We start from the raw sequence: 22,850 nt of genomic DNA on the forward strand, positions 1-22,850 counted from the left end.
TCTCCTTTATACAAACATCGATACATGTGACGTCATGCGAGACTCGATACTTGGACTGAATCGATACTTCGATATACTGCGGCAGCAATGGAGAAGTCGGCGTACTTCGCACCTTCACTTATCATCAAATTTTTCCACCCAATTTCTATATCATCTTATGCAAATTTATGTTGACGAATCGCAAAAAGTAATTCAAATCTTTGAAGAAATCTATTATCTACATAGAACTAGTATAAATTTGACAGACTTTTTACCAAGAAATTGAGGTTGCATTCCGATGTCGCCAAGTCGAACTTTCCGTTTAGCCACGACAGACGAACATTATTTCTCGACGAGCGAAACGAAAGCATACCTGTTTGAGTTACGTTAATATCGCGATTGTGTCCTTCTCATTGTTACGCGAATAATTCAAATTATGCGAAGCAGATCGAAAGATTCGTCACTCGACACCCTCGACGCGCGTCCGAAGAATGAGCACCTGCGCCTACACTATTCCATTTCCGACGCGCTGCGCGATAATAAATTTGAATTTCGTTATAGAGAGTGCTTTCATTTTTACTATGTTAATTTCAGATTATATCTCTTTGTCTATGATAAATATGATTGCTTCGAATTCTTTCTATTATAATAATACGTTACGTCGATTTACATTCACATGAATTACGTCAAATAATTAAATATAATATATGTTAAAGTTTAATATTTTATTATTTTATTCGTATGAATAATTCTCGCGCGATTATTAATTGGCGAAGGTGGCGCTGTCGCAGCGCCAAGCTGCATGGCGTGTAATAATTTGATGCTATATCTGAAATTTTATCCGAATCTTATGATGTCGATGCTGATACGCGTGCCTCGCTGAGAGAATGGTATCTAGTTAATCTAATTAATTTAATATTATCATGCTTTCGAGGAGAGTTTAATTTCATATATACGTAACCTTATGCCGAGCAGTCTTATAGGTTAGCCTTAAAAGTTGACAGAGCAAAAAGATGTATTTTAATATCTGTCAACGATTGACACGAACTTGTGTCAGACAATTACATACCAGCGTGTCGAGGAATTTAATGAAAGATCATACTGACGCCTCGTTTAAAAAAAGATTACGTTCTACTACTTTATACTGGACTGGAGTCGGTGTTTTGGTAGTTGGATTGAGTTACTCCGCAGTGCCTTTGTACAGAATGTTTTGCCAGGTATACAATTGTTAATTTCTTTAAGGATAATTATAAATATTATATTGTCGAATTTAGTCTCATCATTTTTTAAATAAATATTATGCGAATTATAAATCAATATAGCATTGTTATCGGTATAACAATATTTGCAATATACTTATATTTCTCTTATTGGCTATATTTCTTTTATTATACAGTCATACAGTTATGGTGGAACAATATCAGCTGGTCATGATGCTACTAAAGTGAGCACAATGTCACCTGTTAAAGCTAGAAAGATTAAAATTAAATTCAGTGCGGATACAGCGGCATCGATGCAATGGAACTTTAAGCCCCAGCAAATAGAAATTACGGTTGTTCCTGGAGAAACAGCTTTAGCATTTTACACAGCCACAAATCCAACTGATAAACAAGTCATTGGAATATCTACATATAATGTTTTACCTTTTGAAGTAGGGCAGTATTTTAATAAAATACAATGTTTCTGTTTTGAAGAACAGATGCTTAATCCAAATGAACAAGTAAGTTTATTAACATCAAATATAGAACATAATGTAACAGTCTATTTTTTGTGCATCTAACCAGAAGTTTTAACTTCTCTTAAATATTAATTTGTTATCTAATATAAAAATTCTGAACATTTGCATAAATAATCTAATATATGATTAAATCAAGCAACGTACTATAAGTTATTTTTGTGTTTTAAGGTTGATATGCCAGTGTTCTTCTATATTGATCCAGAATTCGCAGATGATCCAAGAATGGAATTTGTTAATGAAGTAGTTTTGGCTTATACATTCTTTGAAGCCAAACCAGGATTTAAGCTGCCTATACCAAGCTATGCCAAAAGTCATTCAGTAAAGTAAAACGTAATTATTTCAAATAGTTACTATAATTGTACAAAATAATAAATATTTAATGTTTTTTTTTCAAATTTTTGAGGGATATGGAAATATCACGTAGCCTAAATTTCTCTAGGAGTCTATTTCAAATGATTAAATATTCTCATAAATGTAAATGGCAGTATTCAGAACATGGCACTAACAGAGAACAAGCTATTAAAATCTAAAGAGTGCATTAACAGGATACGCGCGTCTAAGACCGCAGACTTTTTCTTTATCGATGTATACCGCATCGATTTTAATCGCAAGATCGTGTTCCAACTTAGTTCGAGTTCTTAGTAATTTCTGATGTTGATTCTCGAGTTCTTTCAGTGCCTTGTGCATTCTCTCGAGTTGATGATTTATTTCGTCAATCTCTTTCTGTAGGCTACAAAAAAAATAGTAATTTAAACAACGTCTCACATTCTACGATGCTATCAAGACATAATACACACCTCGCATAGGCATAATCGCGACATAATTCTATATCAGGACGATGCATTCTCGCTTCCATCCTTGTATGGGCAACTTTAGTCGCGTAACTTTTGTCGGCGATAGCTTTACGCATTAATTCCAAATTTTTTTCAACATCGAATATTTCTTGTTGCACCTGTAATATTTTACGAATCACATTTAATTTGAGAAAGATATATGTGTTTACCTTTCATACCTTTTGTAAATGTTGTTGAAGTTTATTTTTAGCTTCTAGTAATTCGGAAGATCTGTGAGCTAAAGCGTTATTGGTGTTACTCCAAGTATTCCACATTTCTTGAGAAACTTTATTGATAAGACTTTCGGCAGTGGTTCGTAATTGACATGATTTATTCCGTTCTGTTTGCGATCTTTGCACTATTCTATTCACTGCATCTGCCCAGGTTTCTTGTTCCGAAACGCTAATCACATAACAGTATATATCATATAATGTTAGAAGTATCATTTACAAATGTCATCATTAATTACCATGGGTCATATTTTTCAATTCCGGAATAATATTGTAATCCTTGAGTGTGATTACTCAACTGATGACAAATAGTATCGATTCCTAAGGCACTCTCTTTATTCTTTAAATCTAGTTCCAATTGATTCTGCGAAGCTCTGCAGTTTCGTAACTTCAAGCAAAATATTAATTAATATGTTGATTTAATTAGGAGATTATATAAACATGAAAAAATTAGATAAAATTAAAATATTTAGGCTAAATTTTACCTGATCTTTGCATTTATCCAAACAAGCTTCTAGTTTCTTTTGATTTATTCGTAATTGCTCCACTTCTCGTAGTAAACATTTTTCCGAGTCATCGTGTACCAATTCTGTGCCTAAGAAATAAGAATGAGAGAGAAATAAGAAATAGTAGAACTCTTCTTATATAATATTTTATACATGAAATAGTTAAGAATGATTATACTTTTTGTACTTACTTTTTCTAGCTTCTCTGTGATAAAGACACTCCTCTGCGATATGTAAAGGTCCTTCAATATCTCGTATTGCCTTTTCTAAGACACTTCGACAATCTTGAAGTCTCTCAATTTCTTGAAGCATTCTCTCCAGTTCTGATACCACTTCGTTACGCCAAAAAGTAATGTCATTTATCCTTTCACCAAGTCTTCGGCTGGTATCATACTGACCATGTTGTATCTTCTCCTCAGCATCTCTAAGAGATAATTTTGGATTTAGACAACACCACAGTTTTATATAATGTAGAGAATATAGAGAAATAGTCTCAAGAAAATTTTTTGTACCTCATAATTCTCAGAGCATCATTCCGTGTTCTTTCAGAGTAATGTCTCTGTGAACTTGATTCATTGTAATATTTTATTTGTTTCTGGAACCATTCGTTTGGTGTATATCTCGTATAAAGGGCGGCTTGCGACGCATGAACAGGATTACGTTGATAGCCCATTATCAAATTTGGAAATTTTAACGGCCGTGTACTCATTTTATTATTCGTATCTAGTGTATAACTTGATATTGACTTTGTAGCCCTGTGCGAAAGAGAATAATATATATATATACTAATAATGTCGTCTTATTCGTTCAAGAAAAAGATGAGAGAAATTGACAGAAATATGGTGTAACATCAAAGTTTGTTAGATCAATATCATTCTGTGTATCCATAAGAAATTTGAAGAATTACATCTACAACTATTCTTGTAGGAATAATAAAAAAGAAAGTGTAAAGTAAATGAATTTACAGTTAGAAGAGACGTTGACGTTGAAGGTACTTACAGAGGAATAACTTCTGTATTCTCAAATCCAGCATTTGGTCTCCATGGCAGTAAGTTATGTGTACGGGTATAATCACCTATACGAAGTGGAAAGATTGGTTCCATGTAAGGCATTGAACTTCCTACTGTACTCCATGGTTGAAGTTGCTACAAATTAAAGTTGTAAAAAATACATTATTTCTAAAGAGTTTAAATATTATATATCATTATATAAAATAAGATTGAAGTCTTAGCATATTATTAGAATTTTTGTATTATTTATAATACAAAAGTAGTAAAAAAGTTATATTTTTTCAATTTTTATGTACATATAAAATATGATTTTTGTATTTTTTAAATAACTTATATATTTTTTTCAATTGTAAAAATGATAAAAATATAATTATATACATGATATAACTGAAATCACTTACATATAAGAAATTAATATTTATAATATATAATTATTATTTAGGAGAAAAACATTTTATTATTGTGTCTTGTATATAAATCATATTTTTTATTAGCAAGATTTGAATGAAACGAAGAGTTCTAATCGTAAGAAAAATTCCCTTTAAAAAAATAGTAGTATTGGAGTTAAATATAGTAGACAAAATTAATATAAAAAAATATTTGTATTTTATATATATTATCTATTTATGACATTTATGTTAGTAGAGTTATGAAGAATCGACATGGCAGATGTACCTAGCGAAGCTCCCGAACGTAAATACATGCTTTTTGATATCTTAATTAATTTTAAAAATATATTAAATTAGTTAAAAATAACTTAACATTCATTAAGATTACATTATCATTATAATATATCATTTATCTTATACATTATGCCTGTGATATGTCGAAAATCAAAAGATTTAAGGTTAGGGTTAGGTTGTAATAATTAGATTGTAATTTTTATATTTTTTTCTTGTATATAATATTTTATATAATACAATTTTAAAAAATTTTCCTTTTTAAGTGCTTCTTACATTACTTAAGAAGTATACAATGTATGATTAAATAAAATGTAATGTTATCATGTGCAAAATATTTTTGGTCCATCAAATTATTTTTATTATTTGTTATGTATTATAATGTTAAGGAATTAAAAAATATATTTTCAGACTGTCCTGGAACTCAGAGTGAGAATGCTGGCAAAGCTTCAGCTTGCTCAGGATGTCCAAATCAATCATTGTGCTCGTCTGGAGCCGCCAAGCAACCAGATCCTGGCATAGAACTTGTCAAAGAAAGGTTGTCCTCGGTACAGAATAAGCTATTAGTGCTTTCAGGCAAGGGAGGAGTTGGCAAAAGTACTTTGACATCATTGATATCCAGGTGCCTTGCGGCAAATAATTCCGATAGAAATGTAAGTTTAAATAAGTTATAATTATAAGTGAAAAACTAAAGTGATGTATGCTTGAAACATGTTTTCTGTTTGAGGATACAAAGAATTAATTTCTTATATCATATTTATCTTATATCACAAAGATAAATTCTAATATAAATGCCATATATTTTATTACCACATAAATAACATATCACACTGACAAGATTGAAAAACAAGTTGTATAATAACTCACCCTTCTGCCCATTCCAAGTACATCCATGTGATTTTCAATGTACATTTTAACATAGTGAATGCCACCGGTTAGTTTGCTAGGAAATAACCTCAGACAGAATATCTATAGTCAACTGATACCTACCTATGTATGTCGTATCAACTTGTGCCAGTCTTTTATTGATTATCAAAGTTTTGGTGTCCTCATTCTTTTCCAGTATTTCAAATCAAGATAAAGCATGCATTAATAAACAAGTGCTAAAAAATATTAATTAATTTGTAATATATTGAAATGTTAAATTTTAAATTGTATTAAATTTTTAATTTCTCTCTTATGTGCATAGATTGGAGTATTGGATATCGACATTTGCGGACCATCGCAACCAAGAGTACTTGGAGCACTTGGTGAACAAATTCATCAGAGTGGATCAGGATGGTCACCTGTTGTAAGTAAACTCGTTGAAACTGGAATATTATGCCCATAATAAAAACTGTTATTTAATATTGCATATTATTATTTGGTTCTAGTATATCGAGGATAATTTGTCATTGATGTCAATTGGATTTTTGCTCAGCAGTCCTAGTGATGCAGTTATATGGAGAGGACCAAAAAAGAATGGTTTATATTTAAAATTTCTTCCTTTTCGTGTTTTATTATATTAGTTCGATTTTTTATTCTATACAAATTTATATATATATTCAGGTATGATCAGACAATTTTTGTCAGAAGTTGACTGGGGTACTTTGGATTACCTTATACTGGATACCCCGCCTGGTACATCAGACGAACACTTATCAGCCACATCTTATCTCAAGGGTGCTGGCGTTACAGGTGCCATAATCATTACAACACCGCCGCAAGTTGCCCTTTTAGATGTCAGGAAGGAAATAGATTTCTGTAGAAAAGTAAACATTCCAATCTTGGGTGTAGTTGAGAACATGAGTATCTTTGTATGTCCTAAATGCAAGGTAAGATTGATAAGATTTGGAGATAGTGCCAAAAAAAAAATATAAATATATAATTAATGAAAAACTTCTTTATATACAGAGTACTGCAGAAATATTCCCAGCTTCGACAGGTGGTGCACAAACAATGTCAAAGGAACTGAATGTAGAGTTCTTAGGCTCGATACCTCTGGATCCATTGCTAGCCAGATGTTGTGATGAGGGTAAAAATTTCTTGACAGAAATGTCGGATTCACCAACCGTTACTGCTTTAAACAAAATTTGCAAACGTAAGACTTTAATATATATTGTATATCATATATCATCACAAACTTTTTTACACAAGACATAAAAAAAATTGATTTTATTTTCAGGTATTGTTCAAAAATGTGAAGAGGAAAAGGAGAACTGTCCTGATAATTCCATGCAAAATATGTAAATACATTTTTTGTATAAAAATTTATATACAATTGTTATATATTATTGTTGCTGATTAAAATCTACAACAAAAATCTAAAAAATTATTATAATGCAATTTTTCGTGTAAAACTACATAGGTTTGATTGCTTCGATTAACGTTATTTTTTTTATTCAATAAATATAGTAAATGTTCAATTTCTCTGTCTGTGATTGCCCATTAGAACTATTTGTAACATCCTCTATTTATCATACTGACAATGAGTAATAAGAGAATTCGCGATAAACTACGAAAAACTTCAAGCGTTGAATTGTAAAGTGCTGATAACATATCGGACATTGAACCTATTCTGATTTAGCTGACAATGAGTGACGATTTATTGACAGAGATGTTTCGTTTGTCAAATTCAAATTTGACGTGCGAATACGCTGGTGACAATAGAGCAACAAAAAACCGATTGGAATAATTATAATACTTTATGTTCTGCTTTCTTTATTTACAAATGTATTCGAATTTTCAATAATAAAAGAAAAAAGTCTAAGCGAATAACATACAAAATGACGAATGCGAATGACACATGATGCGCATAAATACAGTGGCGCATTATGTGCCATGAGGGATCATTGAACGGTTCGGAGTTCGGAACGTGGAGTTCTCTGAAAATAATTTTTTAATGTAAGTTCTATGTAACACATATATACAATGCGAAAAAAAATATTATTTATAAAAATAAACGCCTATTCGTATAGTGTGATTTCAATAGATTACAGAGAGGTTAGGATTTAATATTTTAGAAACAACACTTTTTTATATGTGTATGTATATTCCTTATTAATAAATTTAAAAATAGATTTTTTATGTAATACAAGAATGCATATACTGTTAAAATAAAAAGAAGTTTATTTATTTTTTTTGTAAATGTATATGATTTATTAATAACAATTATTTTGTGTACAAGTAGATTATTATATAAAATGTGCTTTTAATGTCTTTATTATTTTCAGGTACAACCAGTTAAAAATTGTGACAGTTTTGATATATGATATTTGATTTAAAATGACTGACGTAGCAGCAAGTGGGCATGATGCCCCCAAAAAATCAGAGAATAATACAGTGGTAAAAAATTACTCAAATAATATTGTGACAGAAATTGATAATTGTGTAATCACAATGTCAAATAAAGGATCTTACAAACCATTAACAAGAAGTCACAAAAGAGAAGACGCACACTATCTCGAGAATAATAATAATGAGAATAGTAATAATGCGAATAGTGCAAGAACAAAGCGGATAATGATAATATTATCCTTTGTGTGTGTCATGGCTTTATTTCTGTGTCATCTTAGTTTTCCATTTTTATCTATGATTACAAATTCAATACTCACCACCATGAATAACTATAACGTAGAAATACGATTTACGATTTTTATACCTGATAATACTACCAAAAAGGAAGAATATCAGCATATATTACTGGATTCTTTTGATATACACATTGCACAACAAAAGTATGATTATAAAATAATATCTTTAAAAGAAGAAAATTTATTTGAACAAAACACTTTTAATAATCTAGTAAGTAAAAGTAAATAAAATTTTTATATATTATTGATATTCTGTTTATTTATTATATTAATTTTATGTTTAAAGCAATGCACCAATGTTCCTGAAATATTACGCTTTGATTGTCATCCAGAGGACGGAGCATCGCAGCTTTCCTGTACAGACAGAGGATGTTGTTGGAATCCTCTTGATAAAAAAAAAATTCCAAAACGTATACCACTATCTATTCCCTACTGCTATTACCCCGAGAAATGGAATCTGTATAAATATATTAACCAGAGTAATGATGGTAGCAATTTCTTAGGCTTTCTCAACCAAGAGAAAAAATCTATATACAAGAATGATGTGCCTCTTGTAAAGATTGAAGCTTCAAGCATAGACAGTTCAATTCTGCGTGTAAAGGTAATAATAAATATTTGTAAAAGATTTTATATTTATACTATAATGTAATAAGAAAATAATTATGAAATATCTTTAATTTTTTTAGATGTACGATCCCTTGAAAAGCCGATATGAACCACCATGGCCAATTAGACCAGATCCAAAGCCATTTTTATCCAAGACTAGCAATACAACATACCAATTTAAAAGCGATAATGTAAAACCTGGCTTCAAGGTTGATAGAGTCAGTGATGGCACAACATTGTAAGTACATATTATTTGTTATAAATTCAGAGAGTAATATATATAAAGTTTTAGTAAATTTGCACAGAGATCAAGTTACATAGTTTTAATGATAAATATGAATATATTATTTAATAGTATTATTTTATAGTATATTCTATGTGCAGATTTAATTCTATTGGGATTGGAGGTTTCATATTTGCTGATCAGTTTCTGCAAATAACCACTTTGCTACCAACGAGTAATATTTACGGTATTGGCGAGCATAGATCAAGCTTAAAATTAAATACTAATTGGCAATCATTTACTTTACTTAACAAAGATCAACCACCGACAGAAAACGTATGTTGCTTAATTTAATCCTACATACAAATGAATTGATACAGTATAATAATATTTCTTTTATTTGTTTCTTTAAATTAGGCAAATTTGTATGGATCTCATCCATTTTATATTGTTGTCGAGGATTCTGGAATGGCTCATGGAGTTTTATTTTTAAACAGTAATGCTATGGGTATGTTTTTCTTTATAAAATATTATATAATGTCTCAATTATTTTAAAATAATTTGAATATTTCATATCTTTTAGAGGTGATATTGCAGCCTACACCGGCATTAACGTTTAGGACGATTGGTGGTATTTTCGATATCTACTTTTTCTTGGGACCAACCCCAGCCGATGTGGTGAAACAATATTCTGAAATTGTAGGCAAACCATTCATGCCACCTTATTGGTCTCTCGGTTTCCACTTATGCAGGTACTATATCATTAAAGTATAATGTATTTGATATATGATAAATAACAAATTCTATATATTTATCAGATTTGGATATGGAACCTTGGAAAAAACCAGAGCAGTATGGAATAGAACGAGAGCAGCCGGAATTCCATTTGTAATGTTCGCTATTTTACAAAACATGCTACTCTTTATAAAACACATTTTAAGATATGCAAGAAAATTATTGTAAATATTGTGTTTATTATATTTATAGGATACCCAATGGAATGATTTGGATTATATGGACAAAAACAATGACTTTACATATAATAAAGAGAAGTTCAAGGATTTGCCCAAGTTTGTAGAAGAAATTCACTCGGTATGATATATTGATATATAAATTCCAAAGATTATGACACAATCCGCAAAAATCGCAAATATATTACAGTAATTTTTTCTATTTCAGGTAGGAATGCATTACATTCCCTTAATAGATGCCGGTATATCTGCTTCCGAAGAAAATGGTTCTTATCTACCTTACGATGAAGGAATCAAACAAGATATATTTGTAAAAGATGGTATAACGTATAAACCTTTCGTTGGCAAAGTCTGGAATTTCGTTTCCACGGTATGGCCCGATTTTACAAATCCTAAAACGATAGAGTACTATGCAAATATGATGGGCAATATGCACGACAGTTTTGCGTATGATGGCGCATGGATCGTAAGTTTTAACTGATTTAAAAAAAAAATTTTTTTTATATGTTTTTAAATTATGCGATTACTCAAATTATTTTAATTATGTATTAAGGATATGAACGAACCATCCAACTTCTACAATGGTTATAAGAATGGCTGTACGTATAACAGTCTGGATTATCCCGAATATTTACCCAATGTTGTCGGCAATTTACTCGCTACGAAGACTCTGTGCATGAATGCAAAACATTATTTGGGTCCTCATTATAATCTTCACAATACCTATGGAACTAGTCAAGCGATCGCAACGAATTAGTAAATAGAAATACAATTCATATAATATTCTTCCAAGTTTTACAGAGAGTTTAAACATTTATCATCTTAAACTATGTGTGTGTATAGTGCCCTGAGGAAGATCAGACAGAAAAGATCATTTATAATTTCGCGTTCGACATGGGTAGGACACGGTCATTACGCGGGCCATTGGACAGGCGATGTTTATTCATCATGGTAATTTCAAAATGCATTTCGCTATATAATTGTATTCTTTATTTACTAATTAAAAAACTGTTTTAGGCATGATTTAAGGATGAGCATTCCAGCTATTTTGTCACTCAACTTCTATCAAATCCCAATGGTAGGCGCTGACATTTGCGGTTTTGATGGAAATACAACTACAGCATTGTGCAATCGCTGGATGCAACTTGGTGCTTTCTATCCATTTTCTCGAAATCATAATTCCGACGAGACAATTGTAAGAGAGTGCCAAAATATGAATTAATAATAGAATTCTAGAAATATTTTCGTCATAATGTATAAATGTGTTTATATACAGGAGCAGGATCCAGTTGCTATGGGCGACTTGGTTGTACAATCGTCAAAGAATGCTCTTAGAATACGTTATCGACTTTTACCATATTTGTATACCTTATTCTTCAGAGCACATAAGTTTGGCGAAACAGTGGCACGTCCGTTATTTTTCGAGTATGTATCGATATCTTGTCTCATATATACATATATCCTACATTGTACTAATAATATATGCGTGATATAGGTTCACTAATGATTGCCAGACCTACGATATTGATACGCAATTTCTTTGGGGAAGTGCGCTTATGATTAATCCAGTTCTTGAAGAAGTACGTTCTCTACATCTCTAATTATTTATTTTATATTCACATATAAAATGCATCGATATTTTATTAATTATAATTTATATCTTACAGAATAAAACTAATATAGCTGTTTATATACCACGTGGCCTATGGTATGATTATTATAGTCTTCATTTCTTCTTTTCCATTGGAAAACATTATACACTACCTGCACCGATCGATAAAATACCATTATTGATTCGTGGAGGCTCGATACTTCCAGCACAGAAACCTGGTACAACGACTACAGAGAGCAGAAAGAATAATTTTGAATTGATAGTAGCATTAAACGAAGCTGGAAATGCCAAAGGAGAACTATATTGGGATGATGGTGATAGTATAGGTAAAAGATTATTAAATGATAATCAAATGGAACCTGTATATCTTGATGATCTTTTTTTTTTCTAATCTACAGATTCGGTAAAAAAGAAAGAATATTTGTGGTTATCTTTCACTGCAATCAGATCTGACAATGAATCATCCTGGACATTACTGAACACGCAAATAAATCGTTCTTTTAACGAAGAGGTGATTCTTGAGAAAGTCCAAATTTTGGGATTACAGAAACAAGTGTCCCAAGTGTTCCTAAATAAAAATGAGATAGGATTTAAATACGATATTTTCACATCAGTAAGTTTTATACTGAATATAAATGTTTAAGAATAACAAAAAAATATAATATTATAATAAAGAAATATATGAATTTCAAAATATTCAAAATTTCAGAGTCTGAGTATCACTGGCTTGCAAGTGGACATGAGGCAATTATTTGTATTTAATTGGTATTAATAGCTCAGCGAAAACAGTGATAAACGATACTATTAATTTTATATAAATTTTCGATCACATATGTAAGTATCATAACTCATATAATAATTAATATAACATATGTGATATATATGCTTGAGGTAAAAATATATTTACATTACTATGTATAAGTGATAGATGTTTTAAACATATATTTTAATATCATAACGTATTAAATATTATACTTTGAGATATATATATTTTGAGATATAGTACATATATATATTTTCTCATTTGATAAGGAGGTATGTAAATTAAACAGCTGTCGCTGTTTATATAATTATGGAATAATACATACAAAAATTATATTGATTAATTTTTAATAGAAACGAGCGAGTAAAGAAACATGTTTATTCAAATTGTCTTCTCTCATCGTACAGTATATACATACATGTATAAATATGACTATTGTTTATGGCACTAAACAAAAACAATGATATTCTAATTTTATCGATGTTGACTGCAAAAGTACGAGAGAAAAAAAAACATATGATTATAATGAGAATGCAATTTTGTAATTTGGTGGGAAAAATTATGTACAATAAAATCCGCAAAAAAAATGTAGATAATGTGGACCACAATTATTTTCGCGAGCGCTACTTATTCGCTTTGGCACCACATAGCTTAAAGTTATCGAGGAGTATAGTTGACTTGGTCGAGTGAAGAAATAAGAGAAAAGCCACGCGTCTTTCATTGACCATTCAAGACGGCTCTTCTTTGACCTCGATCTATATTCAAAATGCACTTCGACCCTCATTTGCATTCGCGCGAGCCAAAGCGTAAAGATTTCGATCTTCCGAATAAATTTGAAAACGCAAGTCACATTGCATGCTCATTTTAATACATTAAGGTGCGTCACACGCATAAATACGCGCCGCTTGTATATATACGATGATTCTCGTTTTACGAACGCACAACGCAAAATACATTCGTTACATAGCTGCTAATAATAAAATTGAAATTATATCAAACGTAACGCGGTAAATACACAATATATTTGGCAATGAAAAAAGTAACAAAGTCTTTGGACTCGATATATCATATCCCGATCGTTTCGCGTACCGAATTGTACAATAAGTTTTCAAATTTCGGAGGACTACATTGCATAAAATAGCACCTGCACAACGATTGCAGTATATTTTTGACTATCCTTAACCGTACGCACGATCGAGAAATTATTCTAATGGTCTAGGTCGAGGAAAGGAACTTCTTTGCGAATACACGAGCGATAACGTTACTCAATTCTAGGAATATAAAGTTATTTTTGATTTTATATGCTAAGTAACAATCGTCGTTTATAAAAAGAACTATTTGTATCAGATAATTACATATTTTGATAATGAGTTTATGTTATTGCACGTAATTTTTGGCATCTTTAGAATCAAAATAAGATATGTATCGTGTTCCTCTCCTCTCGCAGCCATCAGCATACTAGTATATATACATATATGTACAGAGTGTATCGGAAATTATAGTATGATCGAAACAGAGATAATTCAAAAATAAGTCGAAAATATAAAATAAATTTTTTCGTATTGTTAATTTTCCAGTTTTTACAAACTTAATGTTCTCGATAACAAAGCTTTGTGCGAAAGAACTTTATTCCACATTTTTTAACTTATTTTTCCACAAAAAAAAATCATATTTCTATTTCCGATATACCCTATATGTGTGTGTATATGGATATAATATATATATATATCTCTTTTTCTCAATGACTAATATACTAATCTTGCAATCTTCGTTCATTATTGTCTGTTCACATTTACTTAGGACTATCTAAAGACAGCAATGGCGCAACACGCCAACATGTTTGCTCATCCGTGGCTAATCAAGCCATATCGTTAATTGCGCGCGAACGCACATAAGAATGAGATAAATAACGAATAATAGTGTCAACTACAAACGAGAACGCAGGGCCGTCTTAGTTTTCTAGGCGTGCGTTGAACACATAACAAAAAAATCTCATAATATAATATTCAATTTATAAATATGTATATATATATATATATAATAGATATATATGTATATGTGTATTTTTATAAATATGTAAGGATAATAACGATTGCATATGTGTGAAAGAACATAATTACGAATGACTCGTAATAGCCTCGTTTTTTTTGGTATACGGTATATAACAAACAGTCGTGTTTGCTTATAATTACGATAAAATGTAAGTGCAAAAATGCAAGCCTCCGCCGTATTCTTTTCTAATGTGCACATTTATATGTATGTATTGTTTTAATAACAAATATGGCAAGAGAATATCTAACTCTACATCAGTCATGTAAAATCGCGTAAAGGAGCGCGGTGCGTGGATTTATTTCTGTCGTTTGAGAAAAACATGTGTATGCTTTCTTTGTTATCATTTTTTTTTTAATTCAACAACGCGCTACTCTTCGTTAATTTACTTTATGTTATAAATAAAATGACGAATTTATATTTTATATTTAGCTTCTAAGCAATACGGTATACTCACTGGTTCAATATGGCAAGTATTACGACACATGGCACCACAGGAGATTATTTAACACATTCGTTAATTATTATAATTATATATATATCACACGGAAAACGGTGAAATGTTACGCATTTTCCAATTTCGAGCGGTAAAAATCATATCTAACGTAAGAAAGAGACAGAGAGAGAGAGAAATTATATATACGCGCGTTAATATATAGATTTAAATCTAATCTATTGCCTTGATTGTTTCATCCGTTGAATGATTAAAAATGGTCCATCAGTCCTTTATAGTTCTTGTGTGCGAAAGAATTTGTTATTAGTCTTTATCATTATTAAGAATAACGGAGATGTAGAGATCAATCGACCGCACAATGTTCATTTTATATTTCATTTTCTAAAAGATTTTTCTACTGAATTTGAAAAAATGTAAAAATAAAATATATATACATGTAAATGAACGATGAATATATATATACATATAAACCACGTGAAAAAATGAATGTAATATCAAATAAAAGATATCGAAATATCAGGAAAAAGGATGATAATATCAGATTGTAAATGCTAAAATTTTAATTATAGATTCTTTTGATATAACGAGCCGAGTGGATGCATAGAAAAAAAGACACTTGTTGAAACATTTCATCGTTCATATAAACGCGTGCGAGATGATTTTACTGTTAATCTGATTTTTTGCTATCTTGTAAATTTCACACCGACAGGAAGATAATGAAGTTATTGTTAGCAAACGTATATATATATATTTACGTAGCCGTGAGCACTTCCAGAATATCCTCGGGCGATTTTTTCATCCTACGGAAATTCTCCCAGTGCTCCTTCGGGACCGTCCATTCCAGGAAGAGCTCCAGATTTCGGGTGAGAGCCTCAAGCTCGGACAAACCATCGCCTGTGACCGGTTCTTTACCAGCGGACACCAGCGAATCCTGAAGAACGTCGTCGATGAGACGTTTACCGAAGCCAAGCTCGTCCAATCGTTCCTGCTTGCTGATCCTCTTCAGCAAGACCGCTAATAGCAGTCGCATCTTTTCCACTGTCATCAGCTTATACTTCGCGGTGACCGAGTTCTTCTCGGTAATCTCGGAGCCGCCAATCGGTTTGCCGGCGATACCGGTACCGTCGTCCTCCACTTCCATATCCGGATGGCAGGTCTTCTCATGAATCTCCAGCTCGCTCTTGATCCTAAAGAAACTCTTGCAACGTTTGCAGCCGTACGGATCGTTCCTGCCGTGTATGCATTTCATGTGCTTCTTCCAATGTGGTAGTTGAGTGAAGCCGGCGTTGCACTCGGAGCACTTAAAAGGTCGTTCACCGGTGTGACGGCGGGTGTGTAGTTTTAGGGCAGTTGAATGAGCGAAGGCCTGCCAACAGACGAGACAACGGAATGGTCGCTGACCAGAGTGGGTCCTCTGGTGCACGGTCAGCTGGGACTTTTGGGCGAATCGCTGGCCGCACGTGGCGCAGCCATGTGGACGATCACGTGCATGCGTCCTCATGTGCTGCGGTAGGTGGCCCTTGAAAGTCTTGTTGCAGATTGCGCAGAGGAATGACTTGACGTCGCGGTGTAGACACTCCAGGTGCTTCTTCAGGGCGTCACGGCGCACGAAGGCGCGTCCACATAGATCGCACTTGTGATCCTTCTGGCCGTTGTGACGTTTCACATGCAGAGATAGATTGGCCGCGCAGGTAAAGCTGTTGGAGCACAGGCCACAGCGGAACGGTCTGACCTGGCTATGCGTGCGACGATGCTGTACCAGTTGACCGCCTCGCGCGAAGCTCTTATCGCACTCCGGACACTTGTACGGCTTGAAGCCGGTGTGCGTGCGCACGTGTAACTTCAGCCGTTCCTTCAGTGGAAATTCCTTGCCGCACTCGTCGCACTTGAACACTGGTCCGGCGCCGTGTACCACCTTGTAGTGATTCCGCAGACCGCCACTACCCTTAAAGCGCGCGTCGCACACGACGCAGCAATACTTCTTCTGAGGATTCTGCTGGTCCTTCACCTGCGTAGTCTGCTCGCTCTTTTTCTTCTTCTTCTTCCTCTTCGTCGCCTTCTTCGTCTCGACGGAGTTGCACAGGGAGCTGTCGCTGCTTTCGGCGTTTATCGAGGCGACAGTGGAGGAGATATTCTCCGCGATTTTGAGTTTTTCGGTCACAACGACGTTGTTGTTCTCGCGCTCCAGTAGATAATTCGCTTGAATGATAGCATCGATCTTCAGCCTGAGCTCTTTCTCGGAATTTTCCTTCTCGATGACTTCGTCGACGTTGGACGTCTCACATTTTTCCTTCTCGCCGTTCTTAGCAAAACTTTTCTTTCGCCGAGCAGTTCCGTCGAACAGGTCGCCATCCGTAGTGGAGTAATCCTTCTCACCAAAGTCCTCGCGATCTCGGATTGCTTCTGATTCTTCCGGTTCCGAGTTTGAACACGGATCCAGGGGTTCCCGTCTGTATACGTATACCTCATCCTTAAAACACTCTCTATTATCCAAGTCCATGTACAGCTGTTCGTCAATGTCTTCTTCTTCTTCGTCGTAATCGGGCGCGAACACTTCGTCGCATCCGGCAGGATTCTTTTTGATCAATTTCTCGTTCGTTTCATAATCGCTGTCATCCTTCCTTTTGCTCGATCTTGCCAACTTCCTTTTCGAAGCCTTCACGGGACCGTTCTTCTTGCCGCTTCGCGTTTTCTTCGCATTCTTCGCCTCATCATTATTCTTCTCTTCATCGGAGTCTACATCTTCAATATTGTTCCTGAGCTCGCCAGTTCTTCTTCGACGAGCTTCCGCTCGTCGATGCTTACCGCTTTGACGTTCCGATTGCTCGACGCTTTTGCAGAAGTTGTAATCTCGCAACTGGAAACTCTCACCGTCGCCGCAATCACCTGAAAAACTCCTGAGTGCTCTTAGAGCGTCGGTCGTGTCGCCGTCCTTGAAGATATTCTCCCTGATGCGCGATTGCTTCACCGGCAGCAATTCAGTCAGCTGAACTTCCTCCTGCGGCTGCTCAGAACCGGCTATCTGGTTCAAGACTGTCTGCTGCTGCATGCTGATCATTGCCACAGGCAGCGCGATCACGATATAACGCCTCGAGAGACTTCGACGCTTGACTTTGATTATCTCAGCATACCGTATGACGTGTCAATTGTTCGCCTTTAGATAACTCGCATCGATCATCGCTTTTTTTGCCCCCGATCAAATTCGTAAACACGCGTTACTACCCCGAAGAACTACGCCGATAAGTAATTTAAAATCGTATTTATACGATAGGGGTAAATCGAGATCAAATTTTCTATAGATAAATCTCGAGAGTCCAGAAAACTATCTTGCACGGAGAAAATCGCGATTGCTCGACTTTTGAATTTATTACGCGTACGATAATTCACTTCCGAAACCGGATGAAACCGCCAGGCATCGATGTCGCTTCATGTCGTGCGATCGAACCCGAGAGGGGAAAAAGGCGACGCGACCGCGTTATCAGCGACGAAGCGAAACGTTTGACGAATCCGATCGGATCCGGATATATTAATCTTCGTTTTAATGTATACCTAATAACCGCGTTGTGGTATCGTCAATTCCGAACTAGTAGCGACGCAGTCGTTCTCAAAGAAAACTCGAGGGATTCGTCTTTTATCGGCGCGAACGGCGGCGAGGTCAGGCCGAGAAAGCGAGAGAGGCAAAAGAGGGAGAGAAGAGAAGAGACCGCACGTATATATACACGCACACAGGCGTTTGTAAAGCGCGGGTTCGCTTATCGCGCTCTTATCGTCCCGATATACCTCGCCGTTTCCCCCCCTCCGCCCGCGCCGGTTTTTCCCCGTCTCCTGGCGACGGCGACGGTGACGATTTCGGACGCGATACCGAGCGGAGTCGAGCTCACCGCGAGATCGCGCCCGGGCAGGGCAGCTCCGGCTCCCGGAAGTGCGGGCCAGTGCGGGCGTTGGAATCACCGTGTCGTAACACCGAGGCCCTGCCGGTCTCTCCACCAGACGGATACCGGAAATCGTTTCCCGGACCGGCGGCCGGCGGCAGCCCGTTCCTCGTCGGCGCGACGATCGACTGACGACGGGGAACGAGAGGTTCCTCTTCCTCTTTCGACGCCGAGGACGCCGCTGCTCTCTTGGAGCGACCGCGCGATTGCGCTCGCGCCTTTTTCCACGCAAGCGCAATCCTTGGTCGATATCAGCCCGATGTGCACCCCTCTCGACAGGGCGCTCTTCTCCCTCTCGTCCTCCCTCCTCTCGCTGTCTCTCTCTCTTTCCCTTGTGTCCGCTGAAACTCTCCTCTCGCACCCGCGACCCCGTCGCTCTTTCTGCGTTCTTCTAGACAGATCCTCGGCCTCCCTCCGCACGACTGTCAGCGCAACCCTTCTTTTGTTATGTCTTATACGACCTCTCACCTTTTTCACCCTGTCATTCGCCTACTCGTTGCAGCATTTATCGTCGCCTGCTTCACTTCGAAGTTAATTCGTTCTCGGAGATTCCCTGAATAAAGACCGCGCATTGGAAATGTGTGCTCCGCGACTTATCCCTTGTCTTCAGTTTTCATTGATTTTAAAGTATAAGCGGCGCGTTCGAGTCTCCCTGGAATACATTTATTTAGAAACTGTTATTCTTTCGGTATATAACTTATTAACAACTTAATTTTCTACTTCGATTGTTAATTTTTCCGATAATGAAACGCTATCTTAATTGTTAATTACATCACCATTATATGAAATTCGTTTAACGTTAGATATCAAAAGATTTAGAAGATATCGAAAGTTTATTTACCTCGAGCCTTTCAGGTTTTTATCTGTGATCAGCGTTGTTTTCAATCTCTGGAGCGACGACTGAAGGGTCCATAGAAATCAACAATATGGGTTCGTCCTCTCGTTGCATCAACTCGTGCGGAGATAAAGATGAACCGTCCTTTTGAGCGAAAGGGAGTCCTCCCCCTAAACACTTCGTCGCTTCCTGCGGTCGCTGAATTGGAAACGCTGACTCGACCAACACCGCATCGATGTTACCGGGGAATTCGATCAACCCGTCGCAATTTTCGAGTCGTCGTCCCGCATCGAATCGATATCCGCCCGATGTGTTTCGCAATAATGTCAATCGCTTTTTTCAAGATGTCTTAGCTAATCTGCTTACGCGCTTCCTTTTCATTTGCCCCACTTAAGCGTAATCTCTAGTACTTCGCTAACACTTGTATGATACTTCGAGCGATTAAATCTTAATCTTGTGGTCCTTAATTATATCTTATCTAATATTAATTCAATATTGATAAAAAAGCGTCGCGATAACTTTTCTCAGATTCTTTGATCTCGAATGATTGTTCACTTTTGTATCTCGTTACTTGATTGCAGTCGATGGAGTAGACAGGAACTTACAAGATCGATTTTTCTTTGGTATGATATCATATCATCAACGCGATGCCTCTCGTGAGAAGGATGACCGTCGAGATTCCTCTGTGTGTGAATCAGCTCGGCTATCTTGGTTCTATATTTACACGCTTTGGTTTCGTTTCGGTTACTCGTATATATGTCGACCCTTATCTCCGAATAATCGAAGGTTTCTTCTTTTCTCGCCGAATTATGTATCTCTTCTTTCTTTTCCCTATCTCTCTGACTAGACGTTGACGAGTAAAGAAGTATGGATATTAGCGTGTTAATTCCATTTCGAGAGAAAACGGATATGAATTTGTGCGTATGTTAATATGTTTTAGCCACTGCATATCCCGATGGAATCTTGAATTAGCGAAAAAACCGGAGAAACCCGCCACCATCTGAAAGAAATTAGAAATATGGAGGCAATTCTTTGATAGTTCCAATTAGCGATATTAAATTATACATTCCATTGATTATACGCAGTTTATGTTAGAGAAACAGAAAAAATTACGACGAATAAGCACTTTAAGAGTTACGACAATTAAACTACAATTAAGTATCTCTAATTAGTTTGACATTATTTACAATACTATTATTAAAAGTATAATGAAATGATGATTTTTAATTAGATTTTTTTAATGAGATTCTCACTAATATTGAAAACATTTTAATTTCAACTTTAAAGAATATCGCAATATATTTATATCAGTATTTTTTAGTATTTTAGTAGCGATACAAATAGCAAATCAAGCTTTAATACACTTATTATATTATATCAAATAATAATATAATATGATACTATTTTATATCAAATAATTTGATATAATATAATACTATATCATATCAAATAATTAGTTTTTTTTAAATTGCATTTTGATGTAAAATACATCAATGAGATACAAATCGAGAATAAAATATTTAAACGTTTTCCAATATAGAAAATATAACTAAGTAAAGTAAAAATAAACATGGTAAGGGCAATGTCTCTCATATCGATATATAGGATGTTAAATTAATAGGAACAAAGTTATAATTAATTGATAGATTATTTTATCATTTTATCGATTTTGATATAAAAATTAGCAATTACATGATATTTAATATTATATGAAATAAATTTTGAAAAAAATTAAACTTCAATTAAAATAAATTCTTATACATTCTCGAAGCTTCAGAGAGTCGTGAGGAATCTTCGAGTTTATCGAATTTTTAATATTTTTAAAGCAGAAACGATCGAAAGCTTTCACTGTGAAGAGGATAAAGCATGCGAGCCTATCGAAAGGATCATTAATACTTTTATACAGTTGACGGTGGGACACCTTGTATACGAGTACATGGAGGCATTGATCGCGGAGGGCATTTACATCGCGCGATTGAAAGCTCGCACCGCCTTTATACGTGACCCGATCTGCTAACCGCGCCGATCAATTTTTGTCACCATCGTTGACGACGTGTGGCGTTTGCGAGAAAAGTGGAGCAACCTGAGGCCTGAGGAGTGCGGCACGGCTAACGAGAGAAATATAAAGCGCGCCTCGCTCTAGGGTGATGCTTCGTTAACAAAATTGCATATCGCACTCGGCACACGCAACTCGAGAAGATATTAAAATCCTTCGCTAACGCGTTGACAGACAAGTTTTTACATTTATATTTAATATATTCAGTTTACTCGAAATGTCGGACGTTTAATTAAATTTTAACATTAATATACGTATCTATAATTTATCATAGATAACCTAATATATTATATATTATTACTAAAATCTATCTATTCATTAAATTTAATTAATTAATTAATTATCTATTAATCTATTAATTTTTTTATCATAATATGAATATAGAATATATAATCGTTTGGTATAAATGTGAGATCACATTGGCTCGAAAATCTAAAGCTTGAGTTCACCCAAAAATATTAATAGTTGGCAAATTATTTTTGTCTTACCACACAAACTTTTTGTTTCTCAAAATTTTCGTTATTCTCTGTAGACGATTTTTAATATTTCCTCCAGTCTTTCCTCGCAACTCGCCAGCTCGCATTCAATAATATCTTCCCTCTCTCTCTCGCGTACATAGATTAGGCTCGCAGCTTACAATACACGCACACGTACACGCAGGATGCACACGCGCGCGCCTTGCTCTCATTTCTCGTCGACGCGTTCTGTTCTATGTGACACGGATCTGTGCGCATTGAACTTACCGAAAGGCATCGGGGATCGCGAGATTTCGTCGGCGCGCCGCCAAAGCGCGCGATGTAG

The 22,850-nt window shown here is 34.9% G+C and overlaps 5 protein-coding genes across 9 annotated transcripts; 3 read left to right on the forward strand and 2 right to left on the reverse strand.

Annotated features, from left to right (window-relative positions):
• Positions 1–754: 754 nt before the first annotated feature.
• Cox11 (Cytochrome c oxidase copper chaperone COX11) lies at positions 755–4,954 on the forward strand. 4 transcript variants are annotated; one of them, XM_083031416.1, is made up of 5 exons: positions 755–869; positions 955–1,196; positions 1,376–1,699; positions 1,886–2,047; positions 4,939–4,954. In XM_083031416.1, the coding sequence occupies exons 2-4, from the start codon at positions 993–995 to the stop codon at positions 2,042–2,044; spliced, it is 687 nt and encodes a 228-aa protein (XP_082887542.1). In that variant the 5' UTR covers positions 755–869; positions 955–992; the 3' UTR covers positions 2,045–2,047; positions 4,939–4,954. The 4 variants fall into 4 exon arrangements, with proteins under 4 accessions (XP_082887542.1, XP_082887541.1, XP_082887540.1 ...); XM_083031415.1 differs by lacking the exon at positions 4,939–4,954 and adding an exon at positions 4,254–4,456; XM_083031414.1 differs by lacking the exon at positions 4,939–4,954 and having other exon boundaries at positions 1,886–2,112.
• LOC145932451 (tektin-3) lies at positions 2,181–5,897 on the reverse strand. Its single transcript, XM_083031406.1, has 9 exons — positions 5,844–5,897; positions 4,286–4,431; positions 3,799–4,041; positions 3,478–3,710; positions 3,266–3,375; positions 3,020–3,168; positions 2,730–2,952; positions 2,515–2,669; positions 2,181–2,447 (listed from the first exon to the last, which is right to left on the reverse strand). Exons 1-9 carry the CDS (start codon positions 5,886–5,888, stop codon positions 2,237–2,239), a joined length of 1,515 nt encoding a protein of 504 aa, XP_082887532.1. The 5' UTR covers positions 5,889–5,897; the 3' UTR covers positions 2,181–2,236.
• Nubp1 (NUBP iron-sulfur cluster assembly factor 1) lies at positions 4,939–7,344 on the forward strand. Its single transcript, XM_083031408.1, has 7 exons — positions 4,939–4,989; positions 5,388–5,629; positions 6,166–6,267; positions 6,350–6,440; positions 6,525–6,790; positions 6,870–7,056; positions 7,141–7,344. The coding sequence occupies exons 1-7, from the start codon at positions 4,959–4,961 to the stop codon at positions 7,203–7,205; spliced, it is 984 nt and encodes a 327-aa protein (XP_082887534.1). The 5' UTR covers positions 4,939–4,958; the 3' UTR covers positions 7,206–7,344.
• Positions 7,345–7,719: 375 nt separating this feature from the next.
• Positions 7,720–13,095, forward strand: LOC145949152 (lysosomal alpha-glucosidase). 2 transcript variants are annotated; one of them, XM_083031402.1, is made up of 19 exons: positions 7,720–7,859; positions 8,189–8,759; positions 8,835–8,958; positions 9,052–9,149; positions 9,235–9,392; positions 9,539–9,713; positions 9,795–9,885; positions 9,961–10,129; positions 10,196–10,265; positions 10,365–10,469; positions 10,557–10,814; positions 10,902–11,104; positions 11,192–11,299; positions 11,366–11,543; positions 11,625–11,773; positions 11,844–11,928; positions 12,016–12,286; positions 12,359–12,573; positions 12,670–13,095. In XM_083031402.1, the coding sequence occupies exons 2-19, from the start codon at positions 8,241–8,243 to the stop codon at positions 12,730–12,732; spliced, it is 3,039 nt and encodes a 1,012-aa protein (XP_082887528.1). In that variant the 5' UTR covers positions 7,720–7,859; positions 8,189–8,240; the 3' UTR covers positions 12,733–13,095. The 2 variants fall into 2 exon arrangements, with proteins under 2 accessions (XP_082887528.1, XP_082887527.1); XM_083031401.1 differs by having other exon boundaries at positions 8,835–9,149.
• A 1,230-nt stretch (positions 13,096–14,325) lies between these two features.
• Positions 14,326–21,057, reverse strand: LOC145932449 (uncharacterized). The gene is made up of 2 exons (XM_083031403.1): positions 20,000–21,057; positions 14,326–19,810 (listed from the first exon to the last, which is right to left on the reverse strand). The coding sequence occupies exon 2, from the start codon at positions 18,282–18,284 to the stop codon at positions 15,978–15,980; it is 2,307 nt and encodes a 768-aa protein (XP_082887529.1). The 5' UTR covers positions 18,285–19,810; positions 20,000–21,057; the 3' UTR covers positions 14,326–15,977.
• Between the last annotated feature and the right edge of the window lie 1,793 nt (positions 21,058–22,850).

The sequence above is a fragment of the Prenolepis imparis genome, unplaced genomic scaffold, assembly GCF_030444845.1.
Source record: "Prenolepis imparis isolate NDT839.2.m4 unplaced genomic scaffold, iyPreImpa1.0 SCAF_2, whole genome shotgun sequence".
NCBI classification, from domain to species: Eukaryota; Metazoa; Arthropoda; class Insecta; order Hymenoptera; family Formicidae; genus Prenolepis; species Prenolepis imparis.

What these genes read in the sequence shown, in the direction of transcription:
- Nubp1 (XM_083031408.1), top strand. Translation starts at nt 4,959, where the DNA reads ATGGCAGATGTACCTAGCGAAGCTCCCGAAC. An exon ending in ACCTAGCGAAGCTCCCGAAC is followed by an intron (nt 4,990 to 5,387) that starts GTAAATACATGC and finishes ATATATTTTCAG; the next exon opens with ACTGTCCTGGAACTCAGAGT. An exon ending in GAGAGGACCAAAAAAGAATG is followed by an intron (nt 6,441 to 6,524) that starts GTTTATATTTAA and finishes ATATATATTCAG; the next exon opens with GTATGATCAGACAATTTTTG.
- LOC145932449 (XM_083031403.1), bottom strand. Translation starts at nt 18,284, where the DNA reads ATGATCAGCATGCAGCAGCAGACAGTCTTGAACCAGATAGCCGGTTCT.
- LOC145932451 (XM_083031406.1), bottom strand. Translation starts at nt 5,888, where the DNA reads ATGTACATTGAAAATCACATGGATGTACTTGGAATGGGCAGAAGG. An exon ending in GATGCTCTGAGAATTATGAG is followed by an intron (nt 3,711 to 3,798) that starts GTACAAAAAATT and finishes ATTATCTCTTAG; the next exon opens with AGATGCTGAGGAGAAGATAC. An exon ending in TGGATAAATGCAAAGATCAG is followed by an intron (nt 3,169 to 3,265) that starts GTAAAATTTAGC and finishes TTTTGCTTGAAG; the next exon opens with TTACGAAACTGCAGAGCTTC.
- Cox11 (XM_083031416.1), top strand. Translation starts at nt 993, where the DNA reads ATGTATTTTAATATCTGTCAACGATTGACACGAACTTGTGTCAGACAA. An exon ending in TGTACAGAATGTTTTGCCAG is followed by an intron (nt 1,197 to 1,375) that starts GTATACAATTGT and finishes TTTATTATACAG; the next exon opens with TCATACAGTTATGGTGGAAC. An exon ending in TGCTTAATCCAAATGAACAA is followed by an intron (nt 1,700 to 1,885) that starts GTAAGTTTATTA and finishes TTGTGTTTTAAG; the next exon opens with GTTGATATGCCAGTGTTCTT.
- LOC145949152 (XM_083031401.1), top strand. Translation starts at nt 8,241, where the DNA reads ATGACTGACGTAGCAGCAAGTGGGCATGATGCCCCCAAAAAATCAGAG. An exon ending in GTTCAATTCTGCGTGTAAAG is followed by an intron (nt 9,150 to 9,234) that starts GTAATAATAAAT and finishes TAATTTTTTTAG; the next exon opens with ATGTACGATCCCTTGAAAAG. An exon ending in ATAATTCCGACGAGACAATT is followed by an intron (nt 11,544 to 11,624) that starts GTAAGAGAGTGC and finishes GTTTATATACAG; the next exon opens with GAGCAGGATCCAGTTGCTAT.